The 27,352-nt window shown below is 34.7% G+C and overlaps 1 protein-coding gene across 1 annotated transcript in view; it reads right to left on the bottom strand.

The window, feature by feature from the left end:
• wwp2 (WW domain containing E3 ubiquitin protein ligase 2) overlaps positions 1-27,352 on the bottom strand; it is a 174,071-nt gene that overhangs the window by 28,103 nt on the left and 118,616 nt on the right. The window contains exons 8-11 of the mRNA XM_028809863.2: positions 27,038-27,212; positions 4,227-4,281; positions 761-842; positions 134-262 (exon numbers count right to left, since the gene is read on the bottom strand). Of these exons, the coding sequence (XP_028665696.1) occupies positions 134-262; positions 761-842; positions 4,227-4,281; positions 27,038-27,212 (441 nt within the window). The remainder of the gene's footprint in view (positions 1-133; positions 263-760; positions 843-4,226; positions 4,282-27,037; positions 27,213-27,352) is intronic.

Here is a 27,352-nt window from a genome sequence, read left to right as displayed (position 1 = left end):
AACAATATGTCAGCATTAAAAATATAAAATGCAATAAATATGGCATCTAAACTTACTCACTCTCCAAAAAAAACAAACAAAAACACACACACACACACACACACACACACACACACACACAATTTCTATGTACCCTGAATCAAATCCAGGTCTTGGATCTTTAAAGGTGGTGGTCCGGGTATTATGGTCAACAAAGTACCTAACACCTTCATTTGTGTATTTCATTTCCCATCCAGGAGGGAGTGGTGGCTCCTGAATCATCCTGCAGAAGAAAGATAACAATACTACAATGTAATTTTAAAAATAAGCCAACAACTGAAAATTAATTTGTATCACATAGTAGTTTTACTGCTTTCTATTATGCATTTACTTTAACATGACTTGAGCACGGACAAATGAAATTATATCCTATTACCAATGATAAATCATGAAACCAGACATTTTCACAAATATATAATTATGTTTTTTAGATAACTTCTTCTTATGGAATATATTTCATTTTACTTTTAAAGCCAATTTTTAACTACCTTTACAGTTTGCAAACAATTCAGAGTATTACTTGAAAATATTTATATATATTAACTACTGCCAGGAGCATCATTTTACAATTTAAAATTTAAGATTAAACATTATTGTTTGATTATTCTAGTACAACAAAAATGTTCATTCTTGCATAAACATAGTTAAAATAATACATAAAAATAGCTTCGTGCTTGTATAACAACATATTATATCTATAATGTTTTTGTTTAGATCTTACCCTTGGGTTCTGGGGTCTTCCCATTGGGTTGTATGTGTGTTATGGTTAACAAAGTACACTCTTCCATTATCCTGTCGTTTTTCTTAAAAGAAAGAAAAAATCATCTATTTTAACACATACATACCTAGATAAATAACCGGTTCTGTAATTTTTCTTTTTTACATATTATTAAAAAATAAACTATATCACTTAAAAGTTTTCAGTTACAAATAATATATATTTTTACAGATACAACTAAAATAATGGCTAACAACAACATTAAGGAAGTCAAAAACGATAAATTAATTGATATTTAGGATAACAGATTCTTTCATGATATATTCAAAGCAGTGCAAGTTGATTTCCTTTTGCTCCTTTAAAACAAATGCACCAACAATTCAAAATAATGTTTATATTATCAGTAAACAATACACCCAGTACAAAAGACTGTAGTACTTACTGACTTGACAAACAGCCCTTAAATGACTGAACAATCCAGTAACCACAAATATTTTAGAAACCGTTTAGTATAATCAAATTTTTCCACAGTGCTAACAGTAATGACAAAACCATTACTACAAAGCATATACTACTACTACTGTAAAATATATATGTATCATATCGTTCTCTAACCCTTTCAATAAAATTTAGGGTGTTGCAGAGGCCCAGAGCCTATCCCAGTAGCACTGACCTCAAGATGGGAAAGAGCTCTGAAAAGGGAGCATTTCCATCATTGGGCATACTTACACGCCCACACACAGATACACAGAGCATATCTGGACATGCCAATTAGCCTAACTTGCACGTCTTTAGGGAATGCGCTTGGAAAATTGAAGTGCCTGAATGAAAGTCTATGAATACACTGGGCGAACATGAATGCTCCATACAGAGAATGTCTAGGTATGGGACAGAAACCCATAGCACTGGATTTGTGAAGCAGCAGTGCTACCAGCCACATACAAGATAGTTATGTTAAGGTACAATCAGTAATCAAATTTTGTGGTTAGATTTGTCAAAAGTCTACATTTTTATGTGCCATGGCAAATTCCGGCATATTTCACTAACAACCATTTGAAGGTAGGAAAAGCAAATTGGTCGGGATGCTAGATCACTGCAGAACTTTTTGATACACCCACAAAATTGATCTACTTTAGAATAACTAGTAAATTTATTTTAATATACTGTGCAAGAGTAAGATATATTTGGAATCAATGAAAGAAAGCCACACAAATGCAACTGAAGAATGTTAAATTCCCATTTACAGCACCCTAGTCAAGAACTGAATAAGAGTTAATGCATTTTTAACATGAGAACAATGTTTACTATACTAGCATGATCAAAAACTACCTAAAAAATTAGAATGAAAGTCTTTTGATTATTGGATTTAAGTTTAAACCTGACTATAATAAGCATGTCAATGTTTAGAAACTTAAATGATTCATGAAGACTATAACAAGAAAAGATGTATTATCTTCCTGGCCAGCCAAGATTTTCTAAGTAAAAAAACTGTAATAAATTATGGCAGTTTTACCTATATAAAAATATTAAGAACAAGGTAAATATTTCTTTATAAATATTTCTTTGAGAAAACAAAATAAATTTATATTATTTATTTTCTTTGTGAAAACCCAAAAAAGTAAAATTAAAAGAAACATATACAGTACTTTAATCTGCCAGCTATACTGAAAAAAGCAAATGGGTGAATGTAAGAAGTACAAATTCCCAGCATCAGAAATCCAGCTGAGTATTACTTTCTAAAATAGAAATTCAAGTCAAATAAGTAGTGATACCTGATCAGTAAAACACAAAAATATAGTCGATTATCCTGTATTCATTTACTGTTCAAGCCTTAAGAGGTTTTAAAGTTAGTATATTTTCCTTTTATGTATTTTTTCACTTTCAAAAAACAAAGAGTTCACTTGATTAAATATACTTGTTTCAAAAAATCTTCAATTTTGCACACATTGATTTGAAAAATTATGGGAATCTAAGAGAAAAACAAGCAGAAAGGACTAAGACTAGACAAAGTAGTCCTAAATTCATTGATTTTACCTATCTAAGAATGTACATCATAAGAACCAGTAGGAGTTCTTGAATAAAATAATTTAACAAACCAAGTGCATTAAAATAGGTATCTATGAAGGCATAGTAACATAGTGAGCTTTCACTGAAGTCAACTCCAGCAGACATAGCAATGATTACAGTGACGCGTAGTTTCCATTTTTAAACCCACAAAGATAAAAGTTTTATCGTATTAAATAAAGTAGTAGATAATGAGGAAGTAAAAGGAAAACCTTGACATCAACTAGCAAGTCTATTCCAATTCTGGTTTTGTGTTTCTAAGCTCTTTTACTTTTGAAGAAAAAGAAAATTGTTTGCCACAAATAAACACCATTATATAATCAGAAGAATATGACCATTGGTTCCAAGTTTAAAAAAAATTCCTATGGGTTACTGAAGGATAAAAATACGTCTAAGCTAGAAAATTTAGTTTAAATATTTAAAAACTACATGGTTAGTTAAATACATAGTAAGTATTACTTGGGCATAAAACCCTAAAAAGCTACAAAAATCTGTTATATGATGCAAGTATTTCAAATAATATTACATAAACTAGTGCTAAACCTAACAATTTTATTTCTTAGTCTGAAACGGAAACTACAGTCTAATAAAATACAAATAATAGTTTTATTATCATTTCTATTTTGATTCGCTTTTGGTCGCTCATATGAAGTGGAAAAGATGCCCTAGTAGAATGATAATATTTTATTTTTTGGGCAATTTTCTCCAAATAAACAGACAGTGAAAAAAAGATAACATTCCACACTTTTATCAAATAAAACTCCACTTAAAATTCTTAACAAAATTTACCTACTCATGTCTGATTTTAAAATAAGATCTATAGGTCTACATTTTTCTATAATGTAACCTTCAAAATAATGCATACGTATTATAAACAAAGATGAGTTCCTTAGGACTAATTAAACAAAGAATATATATTCTGGAAGAACCAGAATTTATTATGCTTCTATGAAATGTAGCATGTACCTAATATATTAATGTGCTACATAATGTTGCCATTATATACACCTGTGCTACTAAAGCAAGTAATATTCAACATGAGTAATTTGTCTTTATAAAAACATAAATGTGCACTATATAATAAGAAAGTATTGATACTTAGCATCCACAGTTCTGATAATCTGTGTTTTTAATTGTGTATACTTTCCCTGAGATATGCTGTATGTAAATTCTTTTATACAAAATATACTGTACATGTTTGTTATACTTTTGAAACAAATATATATGTTCCATTAGTGTTAAAATCTATTTCAACCCCATTTTAATTAAAACTGGATCTAAAACCATGAAGGTTCAAAACAATTTGTTAAGTACACTGTTTATTTTGAAAACCTCATCATTTAATAGTATGTTTTTAAGATAAACTTTGATCAACTAATTGGAACCAAAGGTAACTGTTACTTACCCCAGCCTTGAGGTAGGGGGCCAAGTGGATCACTGTCGCTAGAGACTCCAGACGACTAAGAAAACGAAATCAAAAATACTCACAGTTATTCAAAATTCTTTCTCTGCTATTCAAGATGCTTTTTCACTTCTCACTTTATCTACAAAATTCACTAGACCTTGAGAAATTCTTTTGGCAACTGATCTCAAACAAGCTTGCATTCCTTAAAACCTTTACTATCATAAAAATAGAAAAACATTCTGAGAACAGTGACTAGACATGGCAATACAAGTAGGTTTAAGCAGCAAAAGAAAAAAAATACACTATGTTAAGTGCAGAAAAAAATTCCAGACTATACCTATCCGTCTGCACTCCAACTGTTGGCTCGAGTGAATACTATTAGTCTAATGCAGCGTCTCAAACTCTCTCCAAAACCTACACATTACATTAAAAGAGTCTGTTCCAAGGCACAAGGCACGCCCAGACTTCCTGGCTGAATAGTGTACCTCCCCTGCCCTATAAAAAACTCCCCCTCCTCTTTCAGAATGTACTGTTAAAGTAAGCAGAAGTGTGCTATGTAAATTCAGACCAAAGAAACATTCATGCCAGGTCCCAGACAGACTACTAACCACCCCCTCCCCCAAACAGTTCTCCTCCACCCATAATACCCCCTCCCCAGTCCCCCACCTCTATGAATGTTTTTATTCATTCTGACAAAAGCACCTTTATTCAGATAGTTGTGGAAGTCAGCGTCAGCGTACATGCGGTTCTCCCCTTATACATATTGAACTGGATAAAGTCACAATTTTTTTTTTTGTTCATAGTATGTGGACGCTTGACCAATTTTATGAGTAATTCAATGTGTTTATTCTGCTTGGCATTAAAAAAATGACTCTGTTTAGCAAAATGATATTTGAATAGTCAATTTGTGTGCTTTCATGCTTTTTGAAATATTCATGATTAATCTTTATGTTGAAATACCACATATGCAAAATAATCAAGATAAAGAATGGAGCAGCAAGATAGCGCAATGGTTAATGTTGCTGCCTCACAGTCCTAGGGACTTGTGCTCAACTTCTTGCCTAGTCACTCTCAGTGTGGACTTAGCATGTTTATACCATATCAACAAGTGTTTTTTTTTTTTAGTGTTACTAATATTACATTTTGCTTCTCATCCCAAAATCTTAATTTTAAATTACTTAGAAGCTATAAATTAGAACAATCTCGTAAATGTGGTTTTGTGAATTGAGTGTATAAGACTGGCCCTAGATTGTGCCTTGAGGTCTAAGCTTTCCATGATGCAGCAAAAGTAAAAGCAGATTCCAAAGACTAACAGATGCAAAAAATACGCAAAAATTCCAAAACGTGAGCTTAGCATAACTAGAAAGGTCTGAACACCTCAGAAAAATTGTCTAATTCTTTATGCAACTATTATGTACCAATGTATTGTTTTCTTTAATTAGTTTACTTCTTAGCGTAACAACTCATCAATCCATCTATATTTTGGTATTTTGATCTCATTTGTAATTTTTCTATACTTCATACCTTTTTGTTCATGACTTTATGAAAACACAAGGGTACTATACCAACTCAAAGGACACACGTTCATGTTTATAAAGAAATTAAAAATGTTACTATCTAAAATAGCTGTACATTCACAAACTTCATACATACTAATTTTAAAATGTAATTAAACTGCATTTAAATGACATAAAGCATGAATTCTTGCATCTGACTTTATGCTCTCTCCTTTTTATTTTTGCTTTCTCCATAATTTCTTTTTAAATCTTCTTGCACTTGACTAAACATTTTCTTCCTCTCCTTAAGCCCTGCCTTAATACTCTCTTTCCCTTCTTGAATTGTGTTACCTTCCTGGATTAAGGAGGTAACAACATTAAACACTGAAACTAATTATCACCTGTTTTTGATATATCTATAAACCATTGCTAACATCATTTTTACTGTTTAATTTTATAATTATTTTTAATTACAGTATCTTATTTAATTAATAATAATTACCTCTGATTTCTTCATTAATTTTACTTATTTGCCAACTACAGTATACTTCAATTTCATTAATCTTGTAATGGTACCATTAAGTACAATTACAAACTTGAAATGTTGATTTAAGATAACTTCACAATGACGACAGATCTTTGCCCTAATAAGCAAGGGTGTAATGACAATTTTTGTTGTGTCTGAGTTCAGTGTTTTGAAAGCAAGTTACTACCACTGCCAGCTTTCAACATTTGAACTAAGATCAAGCTATGAAGAATATGTATGTAGCACAACATAACTTGCAGCTTGTAAACAGTTAAAATAAAACATCTTTAAAATCAGTATGGAGGTACTGTAACTATTTAATAAAAATGTAGCTGTCAAGGAAAAATGCCATGGGGATGTTTGATGAATGTAGGTAGATGTGACAGTCAGTGTTCTCTGCTGGTTAATAGCATTTAAGTCGCATGTTATAATGGTGCTAAACCCCATTATGTACAAGAAGGCACCCAGTTTGCTAACCAACAGTGCTAAGGCTGTTTTGGTATAAACGTGTGTACATGTGAAATGTTCAGTTCAATTTGTCTGAACCCATTTAATTTTCTGTTGTACAACAGATAATCAATTTTGTGTAGTTTATAAAATGTTTGAGTTTATCATGAATACATTTTCAAACAGTGTCAGTTGACAAGTTATATGGTAGCATTTTTAATTAACATGATAAAGCATTAGCTCAAATATAGCTGTATACTGTAGAAAAACTATGAAACCATGAAGAAAAAAAAATACAAAATAGACCTTACAGAAAGAACAATACCAATTATGAATAAAGAAACATGTGTTAGTGAATGTTGGTAAGCAAAAGACTGAAAAGAAAAGCATAAACACATTTAAACATTAGTCACAATTTATGGTCAGAGGTAAAATTAGTTTTGTTTGGTCAATTCTTCCACCAAAGAGTACACAAAACCACTAAGCAGTACTATGCAGAAAGCTGTTTTAATACTGGTATAACAATCGTGGATACAATATAATAACTAAAGCAGCATCCAGGGTAGATAGTAGAAAGAGGTACAATGTTCAGGTAAAACACTTTTGATACTTTTATATTTACAAGTAATTATAATTCTGTTTACCAAAGTGTTAGAAATTTGCAAAATGACATCATAACATACAAATTTTAAAACTGCTTCATTCAATTCAATATTGCAGTGGGGCAGAAACTATTCGTACAGCACTGGGCCAAAGCAGGAAACAGCCACGAACAGTACACAAGTCCATCACAGGGCCAACTCACACATTCATCCACCATTATCTAATTTAGATTTTCCAATTACCCTCGCCAGCATATCCTGGGATTTGAGAGGAAAAGAGGAGTGCCCACAGGAAAATCCATGGAGACATAAACAAAAAATGCAAACTCAGCGTAGACAATATCTGAACTTAAGAAGCAAACCTATGATTCTGGCTTCTTGAGGAAGCAATGTCATTCAAAGTGCTTTACAAAAAAATTAAAACACATTTTACTTAAATGCACTGGTGGAATAGTGTTGTGTGCTGTAATTTTATACTGCATCTCCAGGAGTCTGGATGTGTGTTCCCTTGCCCAGTTACTGACTAAGTGAGAATTCTGTTTTTTTTTTCTTCCATATTCCAAAGACTATATTCCATGCGTTAGATTAACTAGTAATGCTAAACCGGCTAGATATGAATACATGCTTGACATGAAATGTCACCTTGTTCAGAGCTAGATTTGTGTACAATGACAATCTTTGACACCCAACAACTCTAAATTGAATCAAATGATATCACCAAATGGATGGATGCCTCTATTCTAGTAACAGCTGACCTGGCTAAAGCATAAATGACAGATAAATGAGGAAAAACAATAGTCTATTGTTTAGTGCAAAGCAAAATGGAAGATGCCGTGCATGGAAAGAGACAAACAAACTAATAAAATGTCCTATAGTCATAACATGACTGTATTATTTCTAAAAGCATATGCTCATGATTAAACTTCTTGAAATGAAAAATCATATTTTAAAGAATAGACTGAAACACTAAACCACTATAACAGTTTATGTATAATTAATTGTCTGAAAGGATAATGAAAGTTGAAATAGTAATCTGCTACTCTTCAAAAAAATTACACACAAATCTGAAATGCAAATACTGTAACAATTACAATGTAATAAGGCCACAAACAAATAAAATGCAGATTCAAAAAAGTTGTCTGATTATAAAAACATTCAACGAAATATGTATTAACATATGCAATATTATTGCTCACAGTGATAATGTTCTCAACAAAACATTCTCAAACCTGCTTAATCAAATTTAGGGTTTCTGTGTGAGCCTGAGGCTATATTGTCAATATTGCATACAAGGTAAGAAAATCAATCTGGATGGGGCACGAGTTCATCTTACTGCCCACTTACACACCCCCAAACCCATTTACAGATATGGCCATTCAAAATGCTTGAGGAATGCAACATATTTCAGGTGATAGCAATACAGTATTTCAGACATTTTCACTAATGTGATTGCACTAACTTGTATAACCACCAGGTGGAGCAGTGAAAGCTTGAAATTGTGTATCGATCCTTTCAACTGTAAATGGATAAGGAGTTAAGACATTCCAGTTTTAGAATTTTAAATGTGCACTGTTTAAACTTGTATTTATCCTAATGTGTTATTAAACTGCATCTTGTGAACATGATGTGCATTTTTCAGGCTTACATCATCACAGAGATAATTGAAAGTAAACTTTGGTAGTGATAAATTAAAATAGCAGAAATTCATTTTATTTAATTGTGCCTTTCAAGACACTCAAGGGTACGTTACAAAATCAAAGCAAAAAAAAAAAAAAAAACAGTATTTGGTACAGAAAATATGCACAACAATATTCCATCCTTTTCCTTAATATTTTATGCTACAGTCTTTTAATACAAATACAAAAGTTGAAATATTTAAACTTTTAGTAAGATAATTATGCTTGTACTGATGATGCAAAATTTATATTCTACACTTAATATAAAGTTACTATATGTTTTATCCATCCATCTATTATCCAACCCGCTACATCCTAACTACAGGGTCACGGGGGTCTGCTGGAGCCAATTCTAGCCAACATAGGGTGCAAGGCAGGAAACAAACCCTGGACAGGGCACCAGCCCACCACAGGTATATGTTTTATTCTTTTCTTAATAATGTACACTGAACAGAAGTATGAACACTTGAAGTTAGAAAAAGTACTGATTTAATACCACTTATCATGTAACTGAGCAGAAATAAATAACACCTGTGCTTAATTCTTTTTTTTAAAAACTTTTTTTATGGCTAACATAGCTAACTGAAAATAAGAGGAAGGACTCACTTTGAATATTAATGCTCCCATAATCTCCTGGATCATGGACTACCTGACCAACAGACATCAGTTTGTGAGTCTGAGGGATGGTGTCAGAAATGGTGGTGTGCAATACTGAAGCACCTCAGGGGACTGTCCTATCTCCCTTCCCGTTAACCCTCTACAAAATGGACTTCCAGCACAATAGAAGCACTTGCCATCAATCAAACTTTTCAGATGACTCGTCCATCATAGGCTGCATTAATAGTAGAGAAGAGTTAGAATACAGGAACATTGTAGAAGACATTGTCTTATGGTGCAGGGACATCAACCAGCAACTCAACATCAGTCACTATTCGGGAGGGCTAGCCAATGTGGTCTTCTGTGCTGCAGTCTCCTGGGGAAGCAACCTGAGCTCAAAAGAAGCACAATGCCTGAACAAACTTATCAGGAAAGCTCTGCTCATCACAGGGAAATTCCTGGACGTAGCTGTACAAATGAGGAAGGTAACAAAATTGGAGGCCATCATGAAAAATCTCCTCCATCCCTAACAGGAGGAGCTCTCTTGGAGCACTTTTAGCCACAGGCTCATTCCACCACGGTGTGCTAAGAAGTGCCTCTGTTAGTCTTTTCTGCCTACTGCAATCAAGCAATTCAATGATTCCATCCGATGTACTCGTTGAGTTTATTTTTTAGTTATTTACTAATTGCTTGATTGAGTGATTGGCTGTATTACATGTCCTGTGGGTCTGTATCCTTGTTTTTTCATGTTTCTACTGCTGTATCCATCTGAATTTCTCAGTGGAATTAATAAAGATTATCTAACCTAATCTAAATGGATGTGTATTAGTGCTACTATGGAGTACTCAAGTTCGATGCTTGTTTAAAAAAAAAAAAGTTACATTTCCACTTGTGACCTTTATGTCAATAAAAGTAGTGCTATGCATGGCAATAAGGGGGTTATCACATAGGGAATTAATTCTCTTTCCACTCAATGCTGTCAGAACAGGCTTTTAGCACTGTGAATCTTTGTCCTGTACTTAAACAGATGGGTGTATTTAAAAATCAATAACCAAACAAATAAGCAAACAAATCTCAATTAAGTATACAAAAACAAGAGAGAGGCCTCACTGGACAGAAGATATAGAAGTATCCCTGGACAGGGCGCCAGTAATAAAGTAAAATAACAGGCTCCCTGCACAGGATTGTAGGGCATCCAGTTGTTTGAGTGAGGACTGCTGGATGTATGCAAACTACAGATGTCTTAATGAGTTTGTTTGAGCTTCAGTTAGTTTAATTTGAGGTATCCTACCTCACCCCCTTAGTTTATTTCACTAAACTAAGATCATACCAATCATTAACACTAGCTGTTATCAACCTTTTTTCTACTGTTGTATTATTATATTTGTTGGTGAAAGTTCTGCATTAATTGGTGACATAGATACTGAAGTGGACATTCTCAAACATAAAAAAGCAAGAAGAAAAACATTCACTTTGTGCATTGCCCCAGAATACACCTGCAGTAACAGGCAGTGGCCAACAGGTCCATTCAGTTTTCTTGGTATAGCAACCAGTGTGTTTGGTCACAGCAGAGTAATTATCACAGCTAATTCAATAAACATTTATTTAACTAAGGAGTTTGAAATGCTAAACCCAGCAAATTCACAACTGAAACATTTCACTGTAATAATTCATATTAAAACAAACATTCTCGAGTTCCTATTGTTGTTTTAGAAGTGCAACATAGAAAACAGCACCCACCAGAACTTGAAATTACACAACTCTAAAACTTATAAAGCACAAGCACATCATTTTCAAAAATGCTTCTTTGATCAATATACTAAAAACACACTGTGTCCATTTTCAGTAAAACACTGGTGAAAACTGATATGATAAAGAAGCAAAGAATAATACAGATTATAATTTCCTGGAACTTTGGTACAAAGTAAATAACTAATAGTGGTACTACATATATCTTTGTACCAAAATCTGGTAATACACTATTTAGCATCATAGCCTCATAATAGTTAACACCAGTCTTCTCGGGAATGCTTAGTTGCATGTTTTAACAAGTATGAATCACGTTATATGGCAGCCATTTGTTAACTAGGAGAACAGCAACGTTCTTGTAATATCTGGCTTATTATAGGAAACTGCATTCACACAATTTCTGAACAAGCTTTATAAAATGTGTTGTGTTCACAAGCTATGCTTCTCTTTATTGTAGTGCTTTGTTTCTGGAAAAGCAAGTTGTGTTTTTGTTATTTTCAAAAATGTCCACCAAAATGTATGACTATTAACTTTATAAAATTAACCATCATGGCTACATTAAAGGTTTTTTTATGATTATATTGATTTGTGTTAAGGAAAAAAGGTATCCAAATGCTCCTATTAACTGTATGAAAAAAGTAATTTCTCAATTGTTTCAATAGTTGATTGCAGCACCTTTAGTGGAAAAAATCACACATAAATGCTTCCAATAATATATCAATTTTTCACATTGTCGATGTGAATTTTTAGTCCGTACTTCTTTGAAGAACTGCTTTAATTCAGGCACACTGTTTACAGGCTTGCAAGCATGAATTGCTTGTTTCAGCTTCTGCCACAGCATCTTTCTTCCTGTCCCAAACTTCAATTTTGGTTCTTCTGAGCTATTCAGTTGTAGACTTGCTTTTGCGTTTTGGTCACTGTCCTGCTGCATAATCCCATCACACTTCAGCTTCAGGTGATGGACTGATGACCAGACATTTTCATGAAGAATATTCTGGTAAAGTGCAGAGTTCATGTTTCCTTCAATAATGGCCAGTCTTCTAGCAGAAAGGCATCTCCACACCATTTCATTACCACCCCCATTTTGTACTGTAGGTATGATGAACTTATAGTACGACACAATATTATCTTTACACCAGACATAGAGGGACCTGTGTCATCTGAAGAGTTGTACTTCTAACTCTTCGGGAACACAGTTCCAAAACGCTTAGTTGTTGGGTTGCAAATATGAAATAATCATTGATGTTTTTATTAGATATCAAACATTTCTTACTACTTTCCCATTAATTTCATTTTCACTCTCTTTCATATCATGGCGACATTGCTTACAGTTCTTTGGATGCTCTTTTTTATTAATTTTATTTCAAAAAACTAACATAGTATACAATCAAGCAGATAAAATTTGCAGAACTCATACAACAAATTAGAGAGGTGAGCCAAAAGGAGAAACAAACAAAAAGAAACACATTTTCCCCCTATGTGAATGCTTAATCTAATTTTTTTTTTTAATTAAATCAACCTTATTATTATTTATATAATTATTATACATTCTACACTTCTGAGGAAATGTGTATTTTATTGAGCATTGGCTTCCATTCATTATCTGAAAATCTAACAGGTTCTGTTCCAAGTCTTAAGATTATCTAGAAATGGACTTTTCTGAAAACATTAGTATACAGTAATCCCTCCTCGATCACGGGGGTTGAGTTCCAGAACCCCCCGCGAAAGGTGAAAATCTGCGAAGTAGAAACCATAAGTTTATATGGTTATTTTTATATTGTCATGCTTGGGTCAAAGATTTGCACAGAAACACAGGAAGTTGTAGTGAGACAGGAACTTTATTCAAACACTGCAAATAATCATTTATCTCTTTTTCAAAAGTTTAAACGTACTCCATGACAAGACAGAGATGACAGTTCCATCTCACAATTAAAATAATGCAAACATATCTTCCTCTTCAAAGGAGTGCGCATCAGGAGCAGAGAATGTCAGAGAGAGAGAGAGAGAAAAGCAAACAATCAAAAACCAATAGGTGCCGTTCGAGCTTTAAAGTATGCGAAGCACCGTGCGGGAAGCATGTCACTTGACAAAGCAGCTGCAAGGAAGCCCAGCAAGGAAGGGAGCAATGTGAAGGTAATCTTTCAGCATTTTTAGACGAGCGTCTGCATCGTCTAGGGGTGCGAACAGCCCCCCTGCTCACACCCCCTCCGTCAGGAGCAGAGAATGTCAGAGCAAGAGAGAGAGAGAGAGAGAGAGAAGTAAACTATCAAAAATCAATAGGTGCTGTTTGATCTTTTAAGTATGCGAAGCACTGTGCAGGAAGCATATCGCTTGACAAAGCAGCCACAAGTAAGCCCAGCAAGGAAGGGAGCAATGTGAAGGTAATCTTTCAGCGTTTTTTGAGGAGCAGTCGTATCCTCTAGGGGTGCGAACAGCCCCCGTGCTCACAACATATTTGAGGAGTTTTATTTAATACGTAATACGTGTTCTGATTGGGTAGCTTCTCAGCCATCTGTCAATAGCGTCCCTTGTATGAAATCAACTGAGGAAACCAACTGAGGAAGCATGTACCAGAAATTAAAAGACCCATTGTCCACTGAAACCCAGGAACCAGCGAAAAATCTGCGATATATATTTAAATATGCTTACATATAAAATCCGCGATAGAGTGAAGCCACGTAAGTCGAAGCGCATTACTGTAATCTGGAGATGTACTGAATAGGCAAAGGTAGATACCAAAAAGAGAATACTTTAATATAAAAGCCCAGGACATGAAACTAAAATTATAACTCGAAGAATGTAGTGGAGGAGTCAATAATCAAAATAATAACACGTAACCAGAGACAAAACAAAAGAAGAAAGTTGTGGTCAATAAATAAAATATTTGTTGCCAAATGTCAGATTGAAACACTAATAAGAATGATAGTCCCTTTTTGTTGTCTCCACAAACTTGAACAAACCAGGAAGTGCAAAACACTGATCTTTATACCCTTGACCTGGTGATGCAATGTGCCAAATACTTCCGGCTGCTTGGCAACATGACCATACAGAAGGCACAAAAAGATGACACTCGTATCACACACAAAATGGCACTACTGAAAAACATATTTAACCATAAACATTACTAAAAATGTATAAGCAAAAAATAAATTTACTGATCGTGTTCTTTGACTCCCTTAATAAATGTCTAAAACAATATGTTAGTTATTTTTTCAAACATCAAGGTACAACTTTAAAAAAATTAAAATACAACACAGATTATGACAGAAGATACTATCTATATCTTTTATCAGAGCTAGAAAGAACCACTTATAGTAAAGAATGAGGTAAGGTTTCTTTTAACAAGGCCTCCTACTTGCACATTCAAAATATGGTTATATTTGAGTCATATGTGCTCAAAGAAGGAAAGTATATTATCAACACACATATCTCTAATGGTCCCAGCACAAACTGTATGCCAAATATTAATGCTTTTTTACACTTTTGGGCTTGGTAGAAATATAATCTTAATGATCTTGGACAGCAATATCTGAGCACTTAAGTGTCTACTACATACAGTAGGTTCCATTTTTAATTGAATGCTGAATCACTGGATTTCTGCTTAGTTGACTGCAATTAATGGTAAATGTCACACATGGTTCAAAGGGCAAAGCATAGCAGGAATAATTAGTACAGAATTTCCTCATCATGGCTAATTAAGTTGGCACAAGTTAATTTCTGTCTGGTTCCTTGCATGGTCTTATATTACATACATTTGCAACCCAGCAGAAGAACTTAACTACCATGTCCCAATCTGCCTTCTCTCTGCAAAGATTTTTGCTTACTCTCTATATTTCAAATTAGCAAAGTTACAATTGTGTCTTTTGTAAATGATCTGTTCATATCTGTTCAAATGCACTAACAGAGATAGACATTTTGGGAAGTTATTCATTTTCATAATGCTAATTACTTAGCTAATGTGAGATGAAGACATGAACAAAATGTTTTGTTGAATATATTCTCTAAAGTTGATAGTTAATTTCAGTTTTATTTTGTTAATAATAATTAAGCAAGTCAATTCATAAGTGATAATATATTCTTATTCAATCAATCTTAAAGACTAATTTTGCTATTCATTTAGTACATATGGAAGTGACAAGTATGAATCAGTACAATAAAGCACCATGTCATCTGCATAAAGAAACCTTTCTTTTAGAGATGCTACTATAGCATTTTTGACACCGATACCAATGCTGTCTACCTAATGAACACTGTAAGCTGATACGAAGTACCAATATAAGCTCTTTTATTAGAAAGGAAATGATGCTATCTTTTCAAAAACTCCCTAATAGAATATCCACAATAAAAGCAGGATCCAACCATTAACTAAGGTGTTCTCAGTGCTCTGACTGTTATTGTACTGCAGAAGTTTGGATGTGAAAGGTTTCAAAGGGCTGTAGTTCAAAAGTTCCAAGTTTGGTCAGCAGCTAAGGTGCTCCAGAATGTCCCCAGAATTCTGGGGGTTCAGCGGTTATGGGGTCTCAAATGCCAATATGTGGTAATAATTTTATTAATAACTATATGGCATTATTTTGGAAAAATAAACCAATCAGTACCTAATTTAGAAGCCTCTACACCCAACTCCATCCTCAGTTCTACTAAAAATTGCTAGGTAAAAATCTTTATCAGAATTTCTTTTGGCAGAGCCTAGGGAATATTTTTTCACAGTCAGAGACAGCAAAATAATGAAAACAAGATAAAAAAAATAATAAAAATAAAATTAAGCAATAAAACTGAATAATTAAATATACTGGATATGGTACATGAGTATACAGCTCACTAAACACAGACCACAGAAATGCACTTAATAAGGATCTTCATTGCTGCCTTCAACACTAAACTAAAAAGTACTTTCAGACAATATGCAGGTATAAGGCATCTCACTGACCATTAATGCTACGATTTTCAGCACTTTGCAGCACAACATACAGTAAGTACAGGTATACAGTAACATGTTATGTGCTTGTAGCTACAAGTAAAGTATGAATAATCTAAGTGCATACCTGTTCTGGATATCCCAGGTCCAGTTATGATGGTAGATGTTTAATTTGATTCAATTTCAAAAGGTGATTTTATGGGTAAAAAGACTGATACCCACTGTCCTATAAAATGCTAATTTTAAACATTTTTGTATTTCTCATAATAAGTACAGAAATTGATACATGGCATGAAGCTTTAGGTAGGAATTTACCCCTCTGGCTTCAATAAACATAGCTAACATTATTAGCCCTAATTTAATAGAAAGAGTCTTTTTTACCAAAGTTTTGCTGGACAGTTATGTGAGCCTGCAGATTTTCACTTTGTAGAGATGTAAAGGCATTCAAAATCCCAAGGAGCATTACAGGTTTTTCTGGCTTGTCTTTATGCAATGCCTGTAGCTATGATATTTAAATTTTATAAAAAATATTGAATTACCACATCATTTTATTACATTCCGATGAGTAAAGTATGTCACAGTATTCCTTAAAAAACTGACTTAATTCTCTGTGTGTTAACTTTATTTACAAATGGAGTGTTGAATTCAGTCACATAAATATGAATTTCTTTCTAATATATTTTATGGGCTAGCATTTTGTTAGCATTTTTTTTTAAATGGTCATAGTAAGAGTGATGAGATCTATGTAGTATTTGTTCAATTTATTTTGTGGTCAATTAACTGAGTGCCGCTACTGAAGTCTTTTTTTTGTAAAACCAGGCGTGGCAGAACCTGCCTTTGGATCCAGACAAAGTTTAGAGATTTGAAAAAAATAAATTCTGTTGCAATTCGGCTCTACACTTTATTTCTGTGTGAAATGTAACAGATTATTTGCTCCTTCAGATATGCTTTAAGTGTTTCCATCAGTTTTCAATAATGTGATTGCAGTTGAAGATAAGCAATCCAAAGCAGTGTTCAATATATACTTGAAATCACCTGGCATTATAAGTTTGATAACTGGCCATACTGCAAATTAAACAAACTATAATTATAATACCTTGTGTGTGTATTTTACCCAGAATTAATCTAATTTCCATCTGTTTTCTCAATTCTCTAATACAGTACCCATGCCTTTCAGAAATTATCTTAGAGGTCACAAAATAAACTGTTTTAGGCCTGCCATAACTGTAAAGAAATAATTGTCCAACCAATCCTTTCTACAACCCTTGTTGATTTTTTATATTCAAAATTACAGATGAATGTGAGACTTGATGTTAACACTTCAATACTACTCATACTATTAACACACATACCAGTCCATATTTGATAAAAGTTTAACCTTCATATCCAACAGTGTCTAAGACTATTAATATTGGTACCATAAAATAAATGAATAACTTCAATCTCTATACCCCTGTCTGATGATTTCTATCTAAAGGGAAATTAACCAAAATGTGCTTCTGCTATTCTTGCCTGAATTTATATTGGTAAAACAAAGTGCAAATACATCCCCTCCTGACTCTTAAAAGACTGAGAAAACAAATCCAGTCCTCTCTGATGCTAATTTTTGCCTGCATAATTCTGCAGTTTTTTTTTCCCTAATACTCACAAGTTCTTGGTAATGAGTTTACCACAGTTGACCTCCAGTGTCTAGAGAAAGAGCCTATTCAGGCCAAAACTGGAGAATGTTGCTCCCTGGCCTTTAACACTAGAATTACCAAAGCCTATGAAAAACCTGTAATCCCGGCCCTACCTTAAATCCATTCGGACCTCTCCATCTGCGTCTTTTGTGTTGTAAATGTGTTGATAAGCACAAGCAGCAAGCTATCCAATTCCCCAAATTTTGTGGAAATTTGTTGAAATATTTGGAGCGAATCAAGGATGATTATTTACATCGGTGATGTGCCCAGCCAATCAATGATGGACAATAGCATCGACCATCAGCTCAGCCCTAACCAATATTGATGAGCAAGATCTGTGGAGTCTTGGGGCACACCATTAGCCATGCCATGAAATGGCTGCAAGGGACTGGCTCATTTCATTGTTTGAAGTTGCGGCTCCAGGTTCAGCAAGAACACCTTTTTTGTTTCCAGTTTCCTTACTGGTGTTTTGTATTTTTTTTCTTCCAAGAAGATGCTTATTTTTATATACCTTAACACATTGCTAATTATGCATGTTGAGCGGCCATGCAGTGTGCCGCTAGCCACAGAGATCAGTATAATTTTTTTTTAACTTTATTTTTTTAAATGCAGCAGAGAAGGCTGGAGTATTGATCTGGTCAAGACATCATACTGCTTGCAAGGATCTTACAGTACACAAGCATGACAGTTTTGTGTATGGCTGCTACAGCTCTGTAATGGTGCTTCTTGACACACTTCTGCTGAAAAAGTTGTTGGCTAAAAGCACTAAGGGTAAATGTGTCATGCTGAGGATTTGCAGCATTGTTGTTTTGTTTTTTTTAATTCTCTGCTTACCTATGACCTCCAGGGGGCCCAGAGTGTGTCACATAACTGAGCCTGCCCTTTTAATTGGCTTGTTAATTTGGTGGGCATCTCTTGAAGTGATGTTACCAGCCCAGTATATAATAGCATAGAAAAATCACACTGGCCATCACCGAGTTATAGAAGATGTGAAGGATGTAATTTCCCAAATTAAAGGAACGCAGTCTCCTAAATAAAAAGAGCCTGCTCTGTCTTTTCTTATATAGTTCCTCAGTGTTCCGAGACCAGTCCAACTTGTCATTAATGTGGACTCACAAATTTTGGTAGGAATGAGGCAGCTCTAAATCCACTCCTTGAATAGTGACTGGACAGGGGCTCTTTGGTGTGGCAAAAATCAATAACCAGTTCCTTGATTTTGCTGATGTTAAGATGCAGAAAATTGTTTTTGCATCAAGAAACAAACTTTTCCATCTGACTCCAATACTCTGTCTCATCCCCTTTATCAATATACATCATAAGTTCAGAGTCATCTAAGAATTTCTGCAAGTGACATGACCCTGTGTTGTTTTTATAGTCCGAGATGTACAGAGTAATGAGAAAAGGAGACAGGACTGTTCCTTGTGGTGCTCCAGTGTTGCTCACATCTGTATTAGAAACATAGTCCTTGAGCCTCACAAACTGCAGTCTGCCCAACAGACAGTCTATTATCCAGGACACCATAGGCTCATCCACCTGCATATCTCAGAGCTTACCCCTTAACATGGATAGCTGGATGGTACTGAAGACACTGGAGAAATCAAAACAAATAATCCTCACAGTGCTAAAAACTTTGTTCAGATGAGAATAAGCGTTCAAGAGCTGATAAACAATTATATCTCCCTCTCACTCCAACCTTTGCCAAGTAGGCAAACTGCAGTAGGTCCAGATGGTCTACCACAAGAGAGCTTAGGACCAGTCTTTCAAAGGTCTTCATGATGTGAGACGTAAGTGCCACTGTAGTCTGGTCTGTAGTCATTAGTAGTCCTATAAATATAGGTGTCCATAGCACCAACGTCTGCTGCTAACTGGACCTCTGCCTTCATTAAGCAAGTTATTTCTCAACTTCTTCTTTATGTTAATCCAGAAATTACAAAACTGGTTTGCTAAACTTTTATTTAAAAATAGTAAGTATGTGTGTGTGATGCCAAGGTAATTTTTTTCTCACTTTTGAGGATTTTGCTTTTAAATTTGGCTTATTTAAGACATTTCTTACTATTTAAAACACAGTGAATGTGATTAAAGCTACTGATCTCCTTTGGCATTTATTTTAATTTGCACCTATGGCTATACTGCTTGTAAGTAACTGTCAGAATTTGGATACAATTATCCAGGCAAACTCCACACAAAAGTGAATTAAAAAGGACATGGAAAAAGAAACTTAAACATACAAGTCTATAGAAAAAAAACACATTTCTGAATTTTTATGACATACAAGTACTGTACAATTGTATCACAGTTTGAAGAATGCAAATTAAGAGGAAAAAGACTAGTTACACAATTATATTAATTAGAAGGAAAAATGATTTCTGGAACTGGTTTGAATGAAAACATGCACCCATAGGGGTACTACAGAGCTGAACTTGATAACATTTGGTCTAGGTAAAATAATAATCTTGACACAAGTGTGTAATGTTACAGCTTTTTGATAGCTACCTTATTAGCCAGAAAATGACCACAGACAGTGAAGTAGTTACGATGAAAGAAGCAGCATGATTATAGCCTGAATTTTGTAATTGACTGGTGGTACTTGGAAAATTGACAAGTCAACTATGATCACACGAAGTACAAAAATACATTTTTATTAAATTCCAGAGAATGTCATCACAAACTGAATGAAAAACACCGTGGTTCCTAACTCCGCCATGATATAGAAATTTAGAATAGGAGAAATCAGATAAAAGGCAAGGCAAATAAGATAAAAAGAAAAACGATAATGAACCAAAGGTCAGCTGTGTATGTTCCTGAAAAAGAATCAGATTAAGAAAAAATGAAATAAAAAAATTGTAAAATTAAAATTTGATAGAAAATTTAAAAAATGGTAAAATTAGTAAACTGTAAACATAGTTTAAATTCCTAAATTACGAAGCACATAATGTTTTAACTGCTTGTGATCAAGATGATCTTGATACACATTACAATAATAATAAAACTGATGATGCTTTATGACATGAGTCTAATCACTAGGTTTCTTTTACAAATAAAAAAGAATAATAAAGTGACCACTGAAACTCCAATGAACAATTTGAATGCTTGTTGGCTGAAGATATTTGGCATTTTAGAAGGCAGATTGGACCAAAATTAATGCAACAGCTAGGACAGTGGAAGTGTTTTAGACCTGGCAGACAGATTCTTATTTAAAAGGGTAGAACATTTAGGCATGGCTGAGTATAATTTAGACGACACACGGACTTTGTCCCACCTACAATTTTAAAGGACAGGAATCAATAAAAGTAATGAAATAAACTAATCAGGTAATTGTAATATTCATGGCAAGCCTCAACAATAGCTGAAAATGAATAAGCAAAAATGAAGCAGGGCAGAATATTAAGAGCTGTGTTGTAAATAATACAATATGGTCAGCCCTCTTGTAAAGACTATTCCCAAAAGAGAATGCATTTCACAAATAGACGGATGTTTGAGGTTTAAGAAAGGAGAAGTTACATGGCAGTGTCACTTAAATGTTTGCTATTTGGGAGTGAACCAGATCTTATCACTGGGCTTAGCTCCTATGCATTGGGTGTACAAATGGCTACCCCAAACAGTTCAAGACAAGAAAACCTTATATTTGTTTTAATGTTTCAATATTGTCTGTGTTCTGGTCAACAGTTTTGATTAATTTTTCATAGGTTACCCTGAACCGTTTTAATTATACACCTATTTAGGTTTTTTTAACAGAAGTAATTTGAAAACAACATTTATTTCTTCCCACAAGACATTTTGAAAAAGTAAAAAATGTATAGTTATGCCATTATGTCATCTTGTTTTATATTAGAGACATTTCATGATTCCAGTTGCCAAGACTTGGTTACCAGGGGCTACAGGCATGAAAATCATAAGTGATGGATGAGTGGTGTGTTTGTTGAGGTCTTGTCAACTGACATTAATGCGAAAGATTTAAAGGTCAGCAAAGGTGTCCATTTTCTCATTCTAGATCTCATTCAGTTGCAATCTTTTGGTGATAATTAACCTCTTGGTTTTAAAAAATCTGCTTTATTTTTGGTATCATGATTTTTGGCTAGTGATTTAAACTTGGTGACTGATTTGTTTGAATTTTGGTTCTGATTTTGATTTGCTCCCTAACTACATTTCATCTCATGATCCTCATCTTCAAAAACCCTTACTGTCTTGCTTTGAGTCAGTACAAAATTGAGCTGAAAAAGGCTATTTATGTAGCATGGTTCTTCTTAATTTAAATATGTGTAGACACGTATACACTAGGCCCATGGGTATTAGGTAAATCTGTCAAAAGTGGCAGCTTGAAATTAAAATGTAATTAACCATTTCAGATTCTACTGCTGGCTGAATTAACCACTTCCAATTCAAATTTTGTCAACCTCCAGCAGACAAGTACAATAAGCTGATGATATCAATGGGTGCCCAAGCCTGGTATATCAGGATTAGAAGAAGCTGACTTCCTGGTTGCCAACCCAAGCACCGAAGACCTAGAATTGTGGTCCAGAAGTAGACAGTAGAATAACTTTATTTTGCTGATACTAACTTCAGTTAATTGGAAATTTGCCCAAAGTTACTATCCTGGACCTATTAAAGACTTTCTTTTTGTTTAACAAAATTATTAATTTTGTAATCCACAAGATATCTTACCTGGGTCTTTTAAAGTCTGGATTCTTAGACTCTCCTATGAACAGGACAGTAAATTGATTATTTACTTTGAACAGAACCAATATGGTGGAAAGAAATAACCCTGTTACTGTGGTTTGCTATGATTCAAATGGATCACTGATGCAATTTTCATATGATGCTCTTTGAAAACATTCAGCTGACTTATATTAGAGCTGAACTATATAGATTTGCTAATCTCAAATCTTATTTTTATGACACCCACACCTTAAGTATATTCATTCTCTATTGTAATTAAATACATTACACACACTGACTCACAACCAAAACATGCTTCAATTTTAACAATATCTTTTCCCTGTTTCTTTTCTGATCCGAAACTATTTAATATATCACAGCACTTCCTTCCTTAATGACTTTCTTATAACACATGGTCCAATATAATAGATTTATACTTCCTTGTACTTTGAATGGTACTCATTTTGTTACAGTTGCCTATAGTTCTCTTTCATCATTTTGGAAACATGTACAAAAATATTATACTGCTGTACAAAGATAACATTTATGTTTGGTAGAATCACCACCCACGACAGGTAAGCTAAAATAAAAACAAATTAGTGGTATAACCACATTTTTCTAACTCCAGGATTCCTAAACATGCTTAAATGTACCAATTAAAACAAAATATGGGTATTTGGGTAATAATGGTTTTAACCATATTTTTTCTCTTATTGTCATTATATGAAGCCTATATTTGTTAACCTTTTATTGCTTTATCATGAACACTGTAATTCATATTTTACCTAAATTGGGATTTCTAAACATAACTATAATTACACAATAGCTATTTTTGCTACACTGACTACAAAAATTGTACAAATTATAGTTTAACCTACTGTAATTTCATTTGGTATGTGACAAGCAATTACCCATTTCTAAAAGATGATGATATTTTCAGTATTCCTCCTTTGCAACATCCCACAACTTTTGTTTTTCAGACTACTTAATGAAAGATAATTCTTCAGTTTTCTTTTCTGTAACACGGTAACATTGACATTCTTCTCATAGTCACTGCTATCCTATGCTAAAGTACAACTAATACAATACTTTATCTTAGTATCATATTAAATCTGTCAGTATACTTATCGTGCAATACATTTATCATATCCCCATTTTTATTTACACACTGTTGGTGCTGTTTCCTTTTGGAACCTTACAAAATTCAAATACATTTTATAATTGAATAATGTTTATCTTATGGAGCACATCTCTACTTACATAACATGTACAATTATTAAGAAACACAAAACAATTATTGTCAATTTTTTGTAATTTGTGCACAGAGAAGTTTTGTGTCATGTTTGGGTATATGCAGTCAGTTAGGGGTGATTAAATTTCATGTATGCTTAATTGGCATTATATGCATTATATCACCATCACCCCACTACCATGTCTATGGTGCAAATATTTTGCATCATACTGTAAATAAATTTCAATATGTGCATCATAAATAATGCATCAATATGTGTGAAAAAAATGAAACATTGTTATTCAAGTGCAACAATGGAAAAGTAACTCACGATACAATGAGAAGCACACATTTTACTACAGTCTAACTGCTTTTGGTAAGCAAAATAAACTTTGACCCCAGACATTATGCCATGTTGTTACTGGGTTAGGAGTACATGCACAAAAACTGTCCCATCCAAGTGCAAAATGATGGCCTATGTGTCAGTGATGAATAACACTTGCCTTATAACTTGTGCATATATAAACATATTAAATTCATGGGTCATTGCCAGTATATTAAATCAAGTTGTAAAAATAAATATGTTTTGATCTTTCAAACCCATAAAAAAAACTAAATGTTTTGTATTGCTGTGAAAGAAAGAATACAATATACTGTAATAATATAAAGAACCACTGCCTTAAAAAATGTGTTGTTGTATTCATAGTAACGAATAAGCACAAAAAACCTTATTTACTATCTACAAATAAAAAACAATTGATTTAATACTATAAAACCATGTAACATGTTACTGTTGAATATTAAAAAAATGATTTTAAACAACTATGAAACAGAAAATTTACAAATGCCTACATGTCAAGAAAAATATAAATGACAAGTTTCAATTAGCTAATACATTAAAAAGGTTATTCAATGTAAGGAAAAGCTCTCCCTTTGTCCTTTCTGCATATGGATCCACATTAACTGATTGATACAGGTAAGGTTTGGCTGCTGTTGCTTATTGGTATGTTTAAGAAACTAAGAAAAGAACTTAAGGCATTAAAGTTAATTCAATGCTGCCAAGCAAGCTTAACTAAAAGTTTATTGTATATCCATATCTGTTATGTGTTTACTTTAAATCAAGAATATCAAGTAGAGTTAAGTGATAAATTAAATTTTTTGTTGTTAATATAATATAATATGTTTGTTAGAGGAATCTGTGAGCAAGTGACACACCATCTGTGGTCTAGCGACTCACGTCCTGCTTACAGAGGAATCGAAGCATTACGCACATCTGAATCTGTTCCTTGGAGAGCCGCAGTCAGGGTAGCTGATGGAACTGTCCTTACGGATGACACTGCAGTTGTGACCCGCTGGGCTGGCTACTTTGAGCAGTTGTTCAGAGCTGATCCTCCGGCTAGGACTTTGGCTATCTCTGGGTCCATGGTTCTTGAGGCAAATCATCCAATTAGCTGTGAACCACCCAATCTCACTGAGATTGCACAGGTGGTGAACCAGCTGAGGGGGGGAAAGGCTGCAGGTATCTGTGGTATCCGGGGTGAACTTCTCCAGGCTGGTGGTAAGGCTGTCCTCCTGGCATTGCAAACAATTTTTTCTTCCATTTGGGAGACTGGCATCATCCCAACTGACTGGAAAATGGGACTTGTCGTCCCTATCTGGAAAGGGAAGGGTGATCGCCTGGATTACAGCAACTAGAGGGGGATAACACTGCTCTTGGTGCCGGGTAAGGTCCTTGCTAGGGTTGTCATCAATAGGATCCATGATCACTTGCTCACCTACCAGAACAGTCTGGTTTTACTCCTAAGCAGTCTACCATTGACCGCATCCTGGCACTGAGAGTTCTCATGGAGCGCAAACGCGAATATCGGCAGAATTTCTTTGCAGCCTTTGTCAATTTTCAAAAAGCGTTCGACTCAGTTAATCGAGCTGCCCTGTGGGACATCCTGAGGATTTGTGGGATACCCTCAAGGTTGCTGGATATCATGGCCAGCCTGTACACTGGTACTGTGAGTGCTGTGGAGAGTGGAGGCAGGACCTCTGCGTTTTTCCCAGTTGATTCTGGGGTTCGTCAGGGGTGTGTTCTTGCTCCTATTCTGTTCAATGCTTGTATGGACTGGGTGTTGGGCAAGGTCGAGGGGTCCAGCGGCTGTGGGGCATCTGTTGGTGAAGAAAGGCTCATGGATCTTGACTTTGCTGACGATGCTGTGATCTTCGCGGAATCAATGGATGCTCTGCTCGGGGCGCTCAAGAGACTGAACAAGGAGTCTGAGTGTCTGGGCTTGCAAGTGTCCTGGATAAAAACAAAGATCCAGGCCTTTAATGACCTCTTGGGCAAAGCCATCTGCAGTGTGTCTGTTTGCGGAGAGAGTGTTGACCTTGTTGAGAGGTTTACTTACCTTGGCAGTGACATTCATGTCTCTGGTGACTCTTCCTAGGAAGTCAGTAGACGGATTGGGACAGCATGGGGGGTCATGAGGTCGCTGGAAAGGGTGTGTGGCGCTCCCGATATCTAAGCAAAAGGACGAAGGTCCAAGTCTTTAGAGTCCTGGTGCTTCCTGTCTTGTTACATGGTTGCGAGACATGGATGCTATCCAGTGACCTGAGACGAAGACTGGACTCCTTTGGTACTGTGTCTCTCCGGAAAATCCTTGGGTACCATTGGTTTGACTTTGTGTCGAATGAGCGGTTGCTCATGGAGTCCCGGATGAGGCACATTACCGGCATTGTGAGGGAGTGTCAGTTACGGCACTGCGACCATGTGGTGCATTTCCCCGAGGGTGATCCGGCTCGTAGGATCCTCATTGTTGGGGACCTGAGTGCCTGGACCAGACCAAGGAGTCACCCACGTAACACTTGGCTGACTTGGAGTCATTACCAGAGGGTGGGACTGGACCGCGTGTCTGCCTGCGGGGTTGCAAACTGGGATCCCGAGTTGTTTCGTTGTGTAGTGGATGCGGCAACGCACTGTACCAGTGCATGCTCCCCAGCTTGACTTGACTTGTTCTTAACTTTTCTCATATTGGGATAGATTTTAATAACAGCTATTAAAAGCTAATATTAACTGTAGTAAACAAATAAATACATGCATGCATACAAAAATAAATAAATTGGTTGCCCACATCAGTGATGTTTTTGCATTGTAGTTTTTTCAATATATAGATTACCATTTTTTAGATATGGTACAAATAAGCATAAGACATCTTTGCCATTACCATACATTGAACCTTGCTGCCATACCTGGTAAAGGAATCTTTGGCTGAATTGCTGCATCGCTCCCTGGAGTTGGTTCCTTTGAGACTGCCACTGCTCATAATTTTGTACTGATTCAGCTGTTGGTCTCTGCCAAGTGGTAGTCCTTGTATTGTGATCCACATAGTAAAACCTGCCACGCTGGTCAACACGTTTTTCCCAACTTTGAAAATAAAAAGAAACAAGAAGAAGCTGCTTATATATTTTTTAAATACATCATAATTTACATGTTATTCATAAATGTAACCATATTTTAAATTTCCTTAATTTATTATTAAATAACAGTATCCATTCACAAATTTA

The sequence above is a fragment of the Erpetoichthys calabaricus genome, chromosome 9, assembly GCF_900747795.2.
Source record: "Erpetoichthys calabaricus chromosome 9, fErpCal1.3, whole genome shotgun sequence".
NCBI classification, from domain to species: domain Eukaryota; kingdom Metazoa; phylum Chordata; class Cladistia; order Polypteriformes; family Polypteridae; genus Erpetoichthys; species Erpetoichthys calabaricus.
Note: the sequence above shows the minus strand (reverse complement) of the source record. Positions and strands in the feature narration are given on the sequence as shown.